General features: G+C 41.8%; 1 protein-coding gene across 2 annotated transcripts in view; it reads right to left on the reverse strand.

Annotated features, from left to right (window-relative positions):
- Positions 1–1,130: 1,130 nt before the first annotated feature.
- LOC127946058 (arf-GAP with SH3 domain, ANK repeat and PH domain-containing protein 1) overlaps positions 1,131–15,924 on the reverse strand; it is an 87,729-nt gene continuing 72,935 nt past the window's right edge. The window contains exons 4-9 of one of the 2 annotated variants that reach the window (XM_052542346.1): positions 6,556–6,630; positions 5,920–5,969; positions 5,524–5,653; positions 3,899–3,984; positions 2,047–2,122; positions 1,134–1,533 (exon numbers count right to left, since the gene is read on the reverse strand). In XM_052542346.1, the coding sequence (XP_052398306.1) occupies positions 1,384–1,533; positions 2,047–2,122; positions 3,899–3,984; positions 5,524–5,653; positions 5,920–5,969; positions 6,556–6,630 (567 nt within the window). In that variant the 3' untranslated portion in view covers positions 1,134–1,383. Of the gene's footprint in view, positions 1,534–2,046; positions 2,123–3,898; positions 3,985–5,523; positions 5,654–5,919; positions 5,970–6,555; positions 6,631–15,924 lie in introns of both variants that reach the window. The other variant, XM_052542348.1, reaches the window with a different exon arrangement.

Below are 15,924 nucleotides of genomic sequence, written 5' to 3' on the forward strand. Positions count from 1 at the left end.
TCACGCACAGCACACTAGGGCTGGGCGATATATCTAACGATATGATCATGTGCATATAATCAGTAAAGCTGCTTCCTTGATCACTGCTAAAATCGCCATCACCTGCTTACAATTGGAGTGGCATTTAATAGACAGAGCCGTAGATCGCTGACAAGCTACGCAATATCGCGTTCATTATCGCAGATGAATCGCCTTCGATAATGAACGCAATATTGCGTAGCTTGACAGCGATCTACGGCTCTCTCTATTAAATTCAACTCCAATTATAAGCAGGTGATGGCGATTTTAGCAGTGATCATGGAAGAAGCTTTACTGATTAGATGCGCATGATCATATCGTTAGATATATCGCCCAGCCCTACAGCACACACAACAACAACAATCTCTATCTCATTCCCACGGCATGCTGTACACACTGAACACTTACTCTTCTAGACTTCAATCCATACAGGAAGCGGGTGAGAGAGACATACAATAGGAGAGGGTGTGAAAAGCATGGTACATGTAAGCTGTGTGTATTGAATCTGTTAAACCATTTAAATGCACTATGGTACACTACATAACGGTTTGTTCTAGCTTAAAGACTTATCTCCCACCATGTTACCATAATAAAATGCAAGTTTGCTGTCATGACGATGTGTTGGCAATAAGCACATAAAACCAATATTCATTGACTAACTACTTATTGTCATTTATTTTGCTTATTAAATATGATAGAGTCAGTAATTTTTCTCTGAGCAACCAGTGGGGCACAACACTGGTTACCAGCAAGCCCAATTTCATACTGGCTACCAGAATGGTACAGCACTGGGCACTCCCTCTCACACTCTCCCCTGTACAGGTTGAGCTTTAAGAAAGGTTTGCACATTAGATCCACAGATGTACTGTAAAACTCAACTCTTCAGGTCTCATTCAATTAAAGGATTACCATATTTTTTGGACTATAAGTCGCACCTGAGTATAAGTCGCATCAGTCCAAAAATACGTCATGACGAGGAAAAAAAATTATATAAGTCGCACTGGACTATAAGTTGCATTTATTAAGAACCAAGAACCAAGAGAAAACATTAACGTCTACAGCCGCGAGAGCGCCCTCTCGCGGCTGTAGACGGTAATGTTTTATCTTGTTTAATTTCTCTTGGTTCATGTCAAATTAATTTTGATAAATAAGTCGCAACTGACTATAAGTCGCAGGACCAGCCAAACAATGAAAAAAGTGCGACTTATAGTCCGGAAAATATGCTAATTAGAATTCTACGTGTGTACAGCATTTTAAATACGGAATATATTTAATATATTTACATATTTTAAATATGTACAGTTAATGTAATGAACATTGGAAATATTTAATCCCAAACAAGTAATTTGACTGATGTTTGGGCAATTAAATGATAATTTGCATTGGTCCTAAGACAGAGCCCTGAGGCACACCACCTTCTACACCTACCTCCTTTTGTTCAAGCTGTAGATAGGATTTAATGAGATCCCTTAATGCTGTGAGCTGCTTTTTCTCTTCATCTTGTGTTTGTTTTATCTACATCACACAAAATCAAAAATAACTTGTTACACTGTAACAGTATCAGGGGTGCAGGACATAAACCAATTATTGTAAAGTACCGCAATATTTCACCTAGTAATACAATTTTTATATTGTCATGCTAAGAAATAATATATGTAGCTGCATTTTTCACTTTCATATTTTGAGACTGGACCACATGAATGATTGGCCACCATTCAGACCAAGCCCAGCAAGGTAAAACGTGGTATAGCAACAGTCAATGCACAATTATTTTTAGTTGACCAAAGATCTTAGGAAAGAATATAATGGTGCACAACAGAGAGGTGTAATGCAGCTCTAAGAGAAACAAGTAAAATGTTGCAATAACAATTTTAAATGACAATACACTAAACAAAATTTTGTAATGTAACCCAGATATTTGTAAAATATTTTATTGCCAAGTCCAATCCATAAAGCTAAAATTATTTTACCAAATCATTTTTTTTACAATTTAAGAAATGTTTCATTTTTAAAGAATAAGGCACATACATTGTAAAGATCTGCTGCTAGTTTCTCGATGTACTGCTTTAGCTTATCTGCCGTCTTCAATCCATCTTGAAAAAAGCTTTTTTAAGAAAAAGAAAAAAAAAATTACGAGAATGAATTAACACATTTTTCATGTGGCTGTACATATTTTTTCAATACTGTCAGGAAAAATTATAAACTTTCAATATATCAAACGGCGAACAGGTCTGTACAGCAAACAGGTCTGCAACATCTAGACAGACTAGGGACTTATTTGAGGATCCTGTTTGTGGATTTCAGCTTGGCCTTTAAATCTATCATCCCAAACCTCCTCCTGCCCAAACTGACTCAGCTCTCCATGTTCACCTCCGTCTGTCAGTGGATTAACAGCCTTCTGACAGACAGGCAGCAGCTAGTGAGGCTGGGAGAACTCACATCCAGCACCACCTGAGGAAGTTCAACCTGCCACAGGAGCTGCTGAAACTGTTCTACTACACCATCCGTCCTCTGCACTTCTATAACTGTCTGGTTCAGCTCAGCTACCAAATCTGACCTCAGAAGACTACAGAGGGTAGTCCGGACTGCTGAGCAAATCATTTGTACAACCCTCCCCACACTCCAAGAACTGCACTCATCCATAGTGAGGAAAAGGGCTGGCCAAATCACTCTGGACCACTCACTCCCTCTTTGAACACCAGAATGACCAGACACAGAAATAGTTTCTTCCCTTAGGCAATCCATCTCGTGACATTTGACAATAACTGTGGAACACATAACACTATTTATACACTTATTTATCTATCACACACACTTTGAAGCTTTGAACTAACAAATAAACATTCCGTTTTGTGGATACCTTTGGTGGAAATGTCCAGTTTTAAATATTGACAGATGACTAAAATAGTGCCAACACTAACAACCAGCCAAGAGTATCAGATTCAAATTGGATGAGTCAGTAGTACAGACACTGTGCCACACTTTCTGGTGTCAGGACACATCAGATGGTTACAGTATATGAGGTTTGAGCATGTTTCTGCATTTTTACCTTTGCCATATTTTAGCAAATAAATAAAAAAAAGAGCTTTTCAAAGTATATGTATAATTCCATTTGTTATATTTTAAAAGAAAGAAAACTGAATTTTCTGCCTATATAATTATTATCTATTTGTTCAATTTCTTCAATTTGTGAAGATTTATAATATAAGTGCACATATGCATAATTAATAACCAACATATTCTATCTCTAAACTGGATAATGCACAGGGAACATAAACACTGAATCCAATGGAATCAAATCAAATAATAGAACAACTTTCTCCACACTTTATGGACAAGATCTTACAGTTGTTTTTGCTGCAGCTCTACACTATTGTATGCTTTACTTGTACAGTTTCAATAATAACATTTCACCATACAAGAAAACCAAATTACTTATTTATAATTAAACCCAGATAAGAAACTTATCCATAAAGAAAATCCATAAATAGTGTTTTTCCCTATTTAGTGATAAATGGTTGCTACACCAGGAACTTTTATATTTCTGATAAGTCTGACAAGTCAGAACACAATCATTCTTACATCTGACCAGTCAAAACCTTGAAGTGCAAGGTAAGCTTGCAGGTTTCTGCTGATGTATCTCAGTTCTTTCTTTCAGCTCATCACTTTTTCAGACCTTCGGGACATTGACACTTAGGTTACATGGATCAATAATACTTCCCATATCGACCATTAACAATCAAACGTCAAATAGAAATTTATGTTGACAGTTGTATGACCTCAAAGGATTTGGATTTTAGCAGACTTATTTATCTAGTATATTGATATTCCAAATGTCTTTCGTGGTAAAAAAATGCATCTGAAAGAAAATGTCACTTACTTGCACTGCCCATGGTAATACTTGATCAAGTTCTGAAGGAGGTCAACCCCTTTTTTTGTCTTTATTTCATTCACTTTGATCAGGTACTGCAAAAACAGACAGAATTTGGTCACAACACAGTAAACTGTATTATCCCAACAGTAAAACAAAAGATATTCAGTGACTGAAACCTTAAGTGCTATATTATTTGAAATAGATTATTCAAAAATCATTTTAGGTAAAATTACAGGTCCTTTCCACTGCAAATATTTTAATTATAATATCTCGTAGTGATATGGCACACACATTCTGCTCAACTTAAGAGTGTGTTAATGTATTTGTGCATAACTTTTAAACCCAAAAGGCACAGTTTTGTGGACAATTTTAGAGACACAACAGTATTTAGTTTCCTAATTAGGTTAGGGTGTGTGAAAATCTTCGTTTTAATGTTGCATACAGTAAGTATGTTGTATGTGTTTGCTAGAGTTTATCATTTCCTTCAATACTTTTCTGTATCTGAATGAGTCACCTCACTGCAGAATAAATTATTCATTGCTCTCATCTTTAGATTTTACTTAAATAAAATGCCTTGTTGAGTAAAAATAACCTTACTTATGTAACCACCAAGAACGGAAAATAGTAAACATCCAAATACAGAAGACTGATACGTTATAAAGATTCTAGACAATCCAGACTTTCAGCAATACACCACTGCCTCCTCTACATTAGTGCTTAAATGAAAAATTTGGAAAATAAATTAAATATTCGATTTTATCATGTACTTGGTCCAATACCGTCTGAAAGGCAATCTGAGGTTTCTTTTTTCCTAAGATATCTAACATTACATCTACAAAACATCTACCCCTCACAAACCCCTTGATGGAGAATGGAATAAATTCAAGAGGCAATTCCTATTGACAAAAACAAGTCATTAACATGTTAAATAACCCACAGCTATCCTCCCTAATGAACAAATATAACACTGATGATTATAAATCCATAAAACAAACATTTCTATCACAATCTGAGCCATCTGCTCTAATGCTAAGGGAATCTTTTGAGACATAAGATAAAAAAGGCCATTAGCACGGAGATGAAAGCATTACATAATTCTGATTTATATTAGGAGAACCAATCACAACAGCTGTTGATGTGACAGCAACCTGGGGTAATTGGCGTAGATCCATTAAACAGCTCTAACTGGTTGCTGTTTTATGAATGTTAATGTCATGGCAATACTGTAATGATAATGTTTGAAAGTTTTTTTGGTTGTGGGAGCATTAGTAAAAAAAATCTCTGACCATGTACTTTCAGAATTTTCAGAATAATCGCCATATACTGGAAAAGTTATTAAATGCCCCACAGCTTATAAAACATTCCAATATACATGTAATCAGCACAATAAGAATAAACTAAAATAATTATTTTGTTTGTTTGATGATTTTTCACAACTATCTGTATCTAACAGCATCAAAATTACCTTAGTTTATGAATATATAAATTAATATTCTGCTAAAAACGGTGTATTCTAAATTATTTAATTAATTTAGACAAACGAAACAAAATAAACTATAAACCTATATCAACTATGGTATATTTCTGCAAAGGAGGACAGGATCTCCAACCAGCTCAAGTGCACTACAGACCTCACACATCTGTAGTTGGAAAAGCCTCCGTTCTTTCTCCATCTCCTCAGCGATCTCAGCACCAGTGATCTCTGTTCGAATCATCCCGTGCTGCTTGGCATGCTCACGTTTTTCCTTCTCGATCTTTGTACTGTAAGATGGCAAGAAATAAACAGGAAACACAAGAATACAAAATATTTGTGTATTTAGCACAAACTCATCTGAGCTGGCAAACAGACAGCTGTGTTTATTTTGCAATATCACCTCTGTAAAGAAGAAAATGCTTTTTGATGGTGCTTTTAGATTACTGTAAAATGCACCTGATAATTGCAAAAGCCCACAGACAGAAAATAATCAGTATGAATAGACAAATGTGTATACAGACACACTCCGCTAACACGCATAAAGCAAACATACATCTTGGTTTCGTAGTCCTTCCAGGCCTTGTCAAAGGGCTTTTTCAGGTCCTGAAAAAAAAAGGAAAAATAGTAATGAGTCAGGTAAAAATAATTAGACCCCCTCATGTTTACATCAAAGCAGATGTCACACTCAAAATCCTGAGCTGAGGTAACACATCTGCATGATATCTTTCCAGCAGTAAAGAAATACAGCCCATTACGACTGTAACAGCCTCATAAAACCATTATTGTGATGAATATCATGACCATGACCATTACTTGTGGTAAATGACAGACCCATTAGTGGGCTCTGACTGACTTCTGGTGTGGTAGTCACTGCTGATCTTCTGATAAGCAGGACATCGCAAATAGACGCACTTTACCGCGGTACATTCAGTAAATTACATTAAACCTGTAGTGGGCTAATTTAATTTGTAACTTCATGAAGCCATTTACTTGAATAGAGCTTTACACACAAAAATACTTTCAAGAACCTTGACAAGTCTACAACATCATCTTTTAAGATTTGTTTATGTTTCTGGCTTGGTATGAAAGCACAACTGTGGAGAAAAGTTTGCATGCATCTTGCATGTGTATTTAGGTAGGCTCTTCGTGTCTGATCATCTATGAGACCATGTCTGCAAATATTTCTCACCCCCTTCACGCCTTTCAGGTCGCCTTTTAACAGGGAGTCCAGTGTAAAGATCACATTATGACTCAGACTCTGGAGCTGCAGGAAAAGATGTTGAAACAGAGCAGAGACTGTGTTAATACGATACATGACACTTGGCACAGCATAAGCACAGCACGGAAGAAATAAGAGAAACGTATCAAATATAGCCATCGGCACAAAGAGCCTATTGAGAGAGACACAATCGCATCAGGATGAGCAGACCTGCATTGTCACCCGATACTTCGGGACAGATCTTTTAAATTAATCAACATTAATATTTCAGACCCAAGAGGCCAGATAGTTTGGACTCAAGTAACAAGATGAGACCAACTGTGATACAGCACTGTCTCATTAATTAAAAAAAGAAAAGAAAAATCCCTCAAAACCTGGCATTATATACACCTTTAAATTACATAAAAATAATTTACACTGTATACTCTATATTGTGTCTATTTGCCCAATAATACAGGAAAGCACAGATAATAATATTCTGGATAATTTGTTTTTATGTTATGGCCAATGACCAAAAATAAATGACTATTAATATAAATAAAACATTTTGTTAAAACAATACAAATCAGGAAGAAAAAATAATAATTATAAAATAAGATACGAGTATGAAAGTATAGGCCTATAGAGCCAATTATCTTCATTTGAGGGCTGGAGTATCTAACTGAAAATTTTAATGGGGCCAAGGGGCCTGTAAAATTAGAAGATAAATTTAAATGCATATTCAGCAGTAACTTAACTACCAAATGAAAGCTCAATATCTATAAAACATTTGTTCTGTTATTATTTGTGATTAATCGCATATTAATATAATGTATACCAATACTGCTACTGATTTCTCTATTAAATGCATTTTACCCTCATTTTTAGATGTTAATTATAGCCATTACAGTATAATTGAAAGCCATTATTAAAAATATATATATATATATTTTGCATTTACTAACTTAAAATTTAAGTGAACTTAATCATGACATAAACTATAATTGCAAACTGCATAGATTAATATTTATTCAAGCTACAAAAGTTACTCAAAAGCGAGCAGAGTAGTGATTGATTTCTCTTTTTCTTTTGTATTTAGGTTTACATCAGATGCATCAGGATTCACGTAGCGTTATCACCTGACTCGGACCTGACACACATCCGGTTTTCTCCCAAATCTTTGAGGTAATTTAGGACTTTTTTACAGATTTAAGAACATGTTTACAAGGTTACTCGCCGTAACTGCAGATTTTGACAAAATTGTGTTTGTTTTTGTCCATTGAAGAGGCTCAGCTTATTCGTATTCGTTCAGACTTAGGCACCAAATTATTTTTTTAGGTGACACAGAATAAACATCTTTTATTTACAGGTGCTGGTCATATAATTAGAATATCATCAAATAGTTGATTTCACTAATTCCATTAAAAAAGTTAAACTTGTATATTATATTCATTCATTACACACAGATTTTTATTTCTTTTAATTTTTATGATTATAACTGAAAAATAATGAAAATCCCAAATTCAGTATCTCAGAAAAACTGAATATTACTTAAGACCAATACAAAGAAAGGATTTTTAGAAATCTTGGCCAACTGAAAAGTATGAACATGAAAGTATGAACATGTACAGAGTCGATCAGTCTGTGGCACTGCTCAGGTGTTATGAGAACCCAGGTTGCTCTGATAGTGGGTCAGGCGAGTCTGCTGGCCAATTAAGAACAGGGATACAATGGTCCTTAAACCAAGTACTGGTAGCTTTGGCACTGTGTGCAGGCGCCAAGTCCTGTTGGAAAATTAAATCTGCATCTCCATAAAGTTGGTCAGTAGCAGGAAGCATGAAGTGCTCTAAAACTTCCTGGTATACAGATGCGTTGACTTTGGACATCAGAAAACACAGTGGACCAACACAAGCTGATGAGAGCACTGCAAACCATCACTGACTGTGGAAACTTTACACTGGACCTCAAACAACGTGTATTGTGTGCCTCTCCTCTATTCCTGCAGACTCTGGGACCCATTTTCCAAAGAAACTGCTAAATTTAATTTCATCACAGAACATAACTTTGGACCACTCAGCAGCAGTCCACTCCTTTCTGAAGCGAGACGTTTCTGACGCTGTCTGTGAACTTTACACAAGGAATGTGACAGCTGAAATCAATGTCTTGCATTCATCTGTGCATAGTGGTTCTTGAAGCACTGACTCCAGCTGCAGTCCACTCTTTGTGAATCTCCCCCACATTTTTTAATGGATTTTGTTTCACAATCCTCTCCAGAGTGCGGTTATCCCTATTGCTTGTACACTTTTTTTCTACCACATCTTTTCCTTCCCTTCACCTCTCTATTAATGTGCTTGGACACAGAGCTCTGTGAACAGCCAGTCTATTTTGCAATTACCTTTTGTGTCTTGCTCTCCTTGTCCAAGATGTCAAAGGTCGTCTTTTGGACAACTCTCAAGTCAGCAGTCTTCCCCATGATTGTGTAGCTTACAGAACTAGACTGAGAGACGATTTAAAGGCCTTAGTTAATTAGCTGATTAGAGTGTGGCACCAAGGTGTCTTCAATATTGAACCTTTTCACAATATTCAGAAATTTTCTGAGATAGTGAATTTGGGATTTTCCTTAGTTGCCAGTTATAATAATCAAAATTAAAATAAATAAAAATCTGAAATATATCAGTTTGTGTGTAATGAATGAATATAAGTTTCACTTTTTAATGATATTAGTGAAATAAACGTTTTGATGATATTCTAATTATATGACCAGCACCTGTAATTTCATTATTATTATTATTTACATTTTAACATATCAATAATAGTTTCATGTGTTTGTCTCTCATCTTTTTTTTTTTTTTTACGTTATCAGAATTTAATCTTGTAGATGACATGGGAATTAAGGTTCACTTAAAGTGGGAACTAAATGTCTTTTCCAACTTGAAATATACAGTCAAAGAATTGTTCATTATCTGTACCAATATCATGGACCATAAGCATCACTTAGACATTAAGTGTAGTTCGGGCTCCTCCTCAGTGCATCCTGTAGATGTTGTAATACATTCTTTAAAATAAATGGTGCCATAGAACCTTTTTTTGTCTAAATAGTTTCATAAAGAACCTTTAAAATCTGAAGAACCTTTACATTTCACAAAAGGTTCCTTGAAGCGAAAGATTCTAAAAAGTTGAGGAAGATATGGTTCTTTAAAGAACATTTGACTGAATGGTTCTTTGTGAAACCAAAAATGGTTCTGTAAAGAACCTTTTAAGCACCTTTATTTTTTAGAGTGTATATCTCACACTTTCAGTCTGTTTTTCTTAATTAGTAAAATGCAGTTTTATAATAGATGAATCATGTAGACAACAGTTTAAGTAAAAATATTTAACTGCAATAGCACATAAATATAGCAAAATTTTCCTCTTATTATTCCAATTATTTATCTAGCTGACTGATGAGCTTATTGTCACGTGAAGCGTTTCAGGAACGAGAAGAGAGAACCATGTGCAGGTATGTATCTTTATTTAAAGGGCAAATCCAAAAGAATAAACAGTCCAGGCCGGGTCAAAACCATGAGATCCGAACACAAAAACACACGGGAAAACAGACCCAGGAAAGTACATCCAAACGACATTCAACAAGGACTCCCTCACACAGACTAAGACAGACTGGGTATTTAATACACAGAAGGATAATAGGGAAACAGGAGACAGGTGGGGAAACAATCAATTACACAACAAGGAGGAAAGTGACCAAATAAGGGAAAGTGAGACCTCTAGTGGACACCCAGTGATACACAGACCAGACGCACTGTGACATAACCCCCCCCTCTACGGAGCGGCTCCCAGACGCTCCAAGACAAGACAACACAGAGACCAGGAGGGAGGTGGACAGGTGGAGGCTCAGGGGGAGGGACGGAGGGCCGGAAAAGGAAAACATGGGAAACACCAGAAATGTAAACATAAAACAGGGATACCAGGAGGGAGGAGGACCGGAGGAGGTTCAGGGGGAGGGAAGGAGGGCCAGACAAACTAAAGGGAACAGACAGAAACATAACAGAACTCAAAAAACACAAAACAGAAGTCCATGAAGGACATGTTGAGGCGTCCACCAGGGCGGAGCAGATGACCACCACAGCCGTGTGGTCAAGGCCAGAGCCCTCCAGGGCGGAGCGGAAGACCACCACGACCTTGTGGTCAAAGTCCCGAGCGGACCGTTTCCGTTCCCGAGGCGGTGCCCGATGCTGTTCCAGACGCCGAGGCGGTGCCCAATGCTGTTCCAGAGGACGAGGCGGTGCCCAATGCTGTTCTGGAGGTCGAATTGGGGCCCGATGGCGAGGCCATGCCCAATGCTGTTCTGGAGGTCGAGGTGGTGTCCGATACCGAGGCGGTGTCCGAGGTCGTGGCCGATACGGTTTTGGAGGCCGAGGCGGTGACCGATGCTGTTCCGGAGGCCGAGGCGGTGCCCAATGCTGTTCCAGAGGCCGAGGCGAGGCCCGAAGCTGTTCCAAAGGTTGAAGCGAAACCCGACGCTGTTCTAGAGGCCCGGGCGGTGCCCGATGCTGTTCCAGAGGGCGAGGCGAGGCCCGATGCTGTTCCAGAGGTCGAAGCGAAACCCGACGCTGTTCTGGAGGTCGGGGCGGTGCCCGATGCTGAGGCCGAGGCTGTTCCCGAGGTGACATAACCCCCCCCTCTACGGAGCGGCTCCCAGACGCTCCAAGACAAGACAACACAGAGACCAGGAGGGAGGTGGACAGGTGGAGGCTCAGGGGGAGGGACGGAGGGCCGGAAAAGGAAAACATGGGAAACACCAGAAATGTAAACATAAAACAGGGATACCAGGAGGGAGGAGGACCGGAGGAGGTTCAGGGGGAGGGAAGGAGGGCCAGACAAACTAAAGGGAACAGACAGAAACATAACAGAACTCAAAAAACACAAAACAGAAGTCCATGAAGGACATGTTGAGGCGTCCACCAGGGCGGAGCAGATGACCACCACAGCCGTGTGGTCAAGGCCAGAGCCCTCCAGGGCGGAGCGGAAGACCACCACGACCTTGTGGTCAAAGTCAGAGTCCTCCAGGGCGGAGCGGACGACCACCACAGCCGTGTGGTCACCGCCAGAGTCCCCCAGGGCGGAGCGGACGACCACCACGTCCTCGTGGTCACCGCCAGAGTCCCCCAGGGCGGAGCGGAAGACCGCCACGGCCTTGTGGTCACCGCCAGAGCCCCCCAGGGCGGAGCAGCCGGCCACCCAGTGACTTGACTTGGCTCTGGAACGGTCTCGGGCACCGCCTCGGTCAAGACATCGGGAGCGACCTCGGACACTGCATCGGGAATGGCGTCAAGCACCGCCTTGGTAACGGCCTCGGGAGCGGTCTCGGGCACCGCATGGGACTTTGCCTCGGGCACCACCTCGGCCTCTGGAACCGCCTCGGGCACTGCCTCGACATCGGGCACCGCCTCGGGAACTGCATCGGGCACCGCCTCGGGAGCAGCATCAAGCACTGCCTCGGCCTCTCGAACAGCATCGAGCACCTCCTCGGGAACAGCCTCGGCCTCGGGAACAGCATCGGGCACCGCCTCGGGAACTGCATCGGGCACCGCCTCGGGAACCGCCTTGGGAGCAGCATCAAGCACTGCCTCGGCCTCTCGAACAGCATCGAGCACCTCCTCGGGAACAGCCTTGGCCTCGGGAACAGCATCAGGCACCGCCTCGGGAACCGCATCGGCCTCCAGAACGGCAACGGACTGTGCCTCGGCATCGGGAACAGCATCGGGCACCGCCTCGGGAACAGCATCGGGCACCGCCTCATGAACTGCATCGGGCACCGCCTCGGGAGCAGCATCAAGCACTGCCTCGGCCTCTCGAACAGCATCGAGCACCTCCTCGGGAACAGCCTCGGCCTCGGGAACAGCCTCGGCCTTGGGAACCGCATCGGGCACCGCCTCGGCCTCCAGAACGGCAACGGACTGTGCCTCGGCATCGGGAACAGCATCGGGCACCGCCTCATGAACTGCATCGGGCACCGCCTCGGGAGCAGCATCAAGCACTGCCTCGGCCTCTCGAACAGCATCGAGCACCTCCTCGGGAACAGCCTCGGCCTCGGGAACAGCCTCGGCCTCAGCATCGGGCACCGCCCCGACCTCCAGAACAGCGTCGGGTTTCGCTTCGACCTCTGGAACAGCATCGGGCCTCGCCTCGCCCTCTGGAACAGCATCGGGCACCGCCCGGGCCTCTAGAACAGCGTCGGGTTTCGCTTCAACCTTTGGAACAGCTTCGGGCCTCGCCTCGGCCTCTGGAACAGCATTGGGCACCGCCTCGGCCTCCGGAACAGCATCGGTCACCGCCTCGGCCTCCAAAACCGTATCGGCCACGACCTCGGACACCGCCTCGGTATCGGACACCACCTCGACCTCCAGAACAGCATTGGGCATGGCCTCGCCATCGGGCCCCAATTCGACCTCCAGAACAGCATTGGGCACCGCCTCGACCTCTGGAACAGCATTGGGCACCGCCTCGGCGTCTGGAACAGCATCGGGCACCGCCTCGGGAACGGAAACGGTCCGCTCGGGAACGTCCTCCAGGCCTTGAGGGACGGTCGACGCCTGTCTCCTCGTCCTCCGCCCTCTATGACGGCGAGTCGGTGGCACCTGTACTGGCGACTCAGGCGTTGAATCAGCCATCTTGTGCTGTGGCTCTGGGCTGGCGGCCATCTTGTGCTGTGGCTCTAAACTGGTGGCCATCTTGGTCTGTGGCTCTAAGCTGGCGGCCATCGTGTGCTGTGGCGCTGGGCTGGTGGCCATCTTGTGCTGTGGCTCTGGGCTGGCGGCCATCTTGTGCTGTGGCGCTGGCTAAGCGGCCATCTTGAGCTGTGGCGCTGGGTTAACGGCCATCTTGTGCTGAAGCGCTGGCTCAGCAGCCATGACGTGAACCGTCTTGGGAACTTCTAGTATTCTCGATAGCATCTCGAAGTAGTCGAGAAGGGTATCAGCGGCCCTCTTGGGCGTTGGTGTTGAGCTGGCAGCCATCTTGCCCTGTGGGGTGAGGCTGGCTTCCATCTGGCCTCGTGGTGCGGGGTTGGTGGTTACGCACCACAGCGGCGCTGGGTCGGTGGCCATCTTGCGCCGTGCTTCCTCTCGCCCACCTCCTCCTCGACGACCTCCCCTGGTTCCGCGGAAAACCACCAGGCGAGTTCCTTCAAAACCGCCTCTGTCCCGCTCTGTGACTGGGGATGAGGCATGGGCAGACATACCTGCTGGTTCTCTTGGTGACGGAGTCCTTCTGTCACGTGAGGCGTTTCAGGAACGAGAAGAGAGAACCATGTGCAGGTATGTATCTTTATTTATAGGGCAAATCCAAAAGAATAAACAGTCCAGGCCGGGTCAAAACCATGAGATCCGAACACAAAAACACACGGGAAAACAGACCCAGGAAAGTACATCCAAACGACATTCAACAAGGACTCCGTCACACAGACTAAGACAGACTGGGTATTTAATACACAGAAGGATAATAGGGAAACAGGAGACAGGTGGGGAAACAATCAATTACACAACAAGGAGGAAAGTGACCAAATAAGGGAAAGTGAGACCTCTAGTGGACACCCAGTGATACACAGACCAGACGCACTGTGACACTTATGGACACTGAATGGTTATTTTAGGGGAAATGTATATTACGTTGCAATGTTTACAAGTTTTACACATTTTCTGCAGTTTGAAACCCTGAATGAGCTTTTACATGAGACATTTCAGTAAGTTGTACTGTAGGCTCTCTTATAAAATAGCCTACCTTTTGATGTTAATTCATGATCATTATGTACTATAGTAGTAAAGAGAAAGATTTAAAGGGTTAATTGCTGCTTGAACTGAGGCACTAAAGCAATCGCCTTGGAAACATTAAAGAGCTCCAACTGTATTTATTGTTTGTATTTCGTTATGAATTTTGAATAATTTTAAAGCTGATACTTTGTTTATTAAAAAGTTACAAAGTTTTTTATGATTTCTTGGCGGAAAGTGAGCTACAAATAATGAAGTTCACGCGTTTAACAGAGCACAGCATATACTAAGATCTTATTAAGTAGCCATATTAGTAATGATTATTAACAAGAATTGTTAATAATATTGGCAATATCTACACAGCTGACAGCTTTACCTGTTGTAGTTTGTTCAAATTGTGCCCAATATAGATGCTGTTTTTCCACACATTCACTTCATACGTCTCTGTCATGTCAGACTCTCTCATGATGCACAACTGATCTGTGTTTATCAGGTGTGTGTCAGCGCTGCTGTGTGGCAGAGATGAGGACTGTTTGAAACTCTTTTATTTCCACTATAACTTTGATACGCGTTGTCTCAGTTTAATATTTGAACATAGCAAATGATGCAATCGCAAAACAAACTGGAAAAAAGGCATTGCATGCACATTTTTAAAGTTGCCATAGACTGTATTGATACAATATTTTAAGTTGTTCTCTGATGTGTGTGTATGCAAGGTTTTATTTCAAAATGCCCCACAGATAATTTGGTTGCACTTTATTTTACAGTACGTGTACTAATATGTACTTATAGTGTACTTACAGTGTATTTATCTAAGAAAGTTCTGGTAATACAAGGTAACTACATGGGGTAGGGTTAGGTTAAGGGGTAGGTTTAGGGTTAGTACCTAGTTGTTACATAGTTATTGTAATTACTATAATAAGTACATAGTATGCACATGAGGAACAGGACTGTAAAATAAAGTGCTACCGATAATTTTTTACAGCTTCTTGCAATTGCCACTTTTAGGGTATGAGCCAAAACGCTCTGTTTATGTGTATGTCCCCTTTAAAGCTGCAGTAGGGAACTTTTGACGCTCTAGCGGTTAATAAACAGAACTGCTTGCGTCTTGCAGAAGAACATCGTAGCCGGAACTACTTCTCTCTGTTTATGTCTATGAAGAATCACAAAGTTACTGGGTTACTCCGCCGCCGTACCCCCGAAGCAATCTAAAATAGTCTGAATATAAACACTTATTATAGGTGCACCCTAGTGATTCAGGACAAGCTAAAAACATGGTTTCGAAAATGGATTCATGGTGTACTCGCTTATTATGTTCATTTTTCTACATTTTGAGCACAAACAAAGTTATGGACCGCAGCTCTGATTGGTTGTTTTTACCGGGAGCGCATGACTTTCTGCAAATGGCAATAGGACCACTGGGAGGAGCCAGAGGAGCTTGATTTTTTTCACAGATTATCTGTCTCATATTCATAATGACAGGTTTAATAAATATGTAAAAAATATTTTTTTTACAAAAGTTCCCTACAGCACCTTTAAATGAAAATGAGCTGCAGCTCACGCCTTCCTTCCAGTATTGCCAAGTATTTTAAAA

Source organism: Carassius gibelio, chromosome A24 (genome assembly GCF_023724105.1).
Source record: "Carassius gibelio isolate Cgi1373 ecotype wild population from Czech Republic chromosome A24, carGib1.2-hapl.c, whole genome shotgun sequence".
Lineage (NCBI taxonomy): Eukaryota > Metazoa > Chordata > Actinopteri > Cypriniformes > Cyprinidae > Carassius > Carassius gibelio.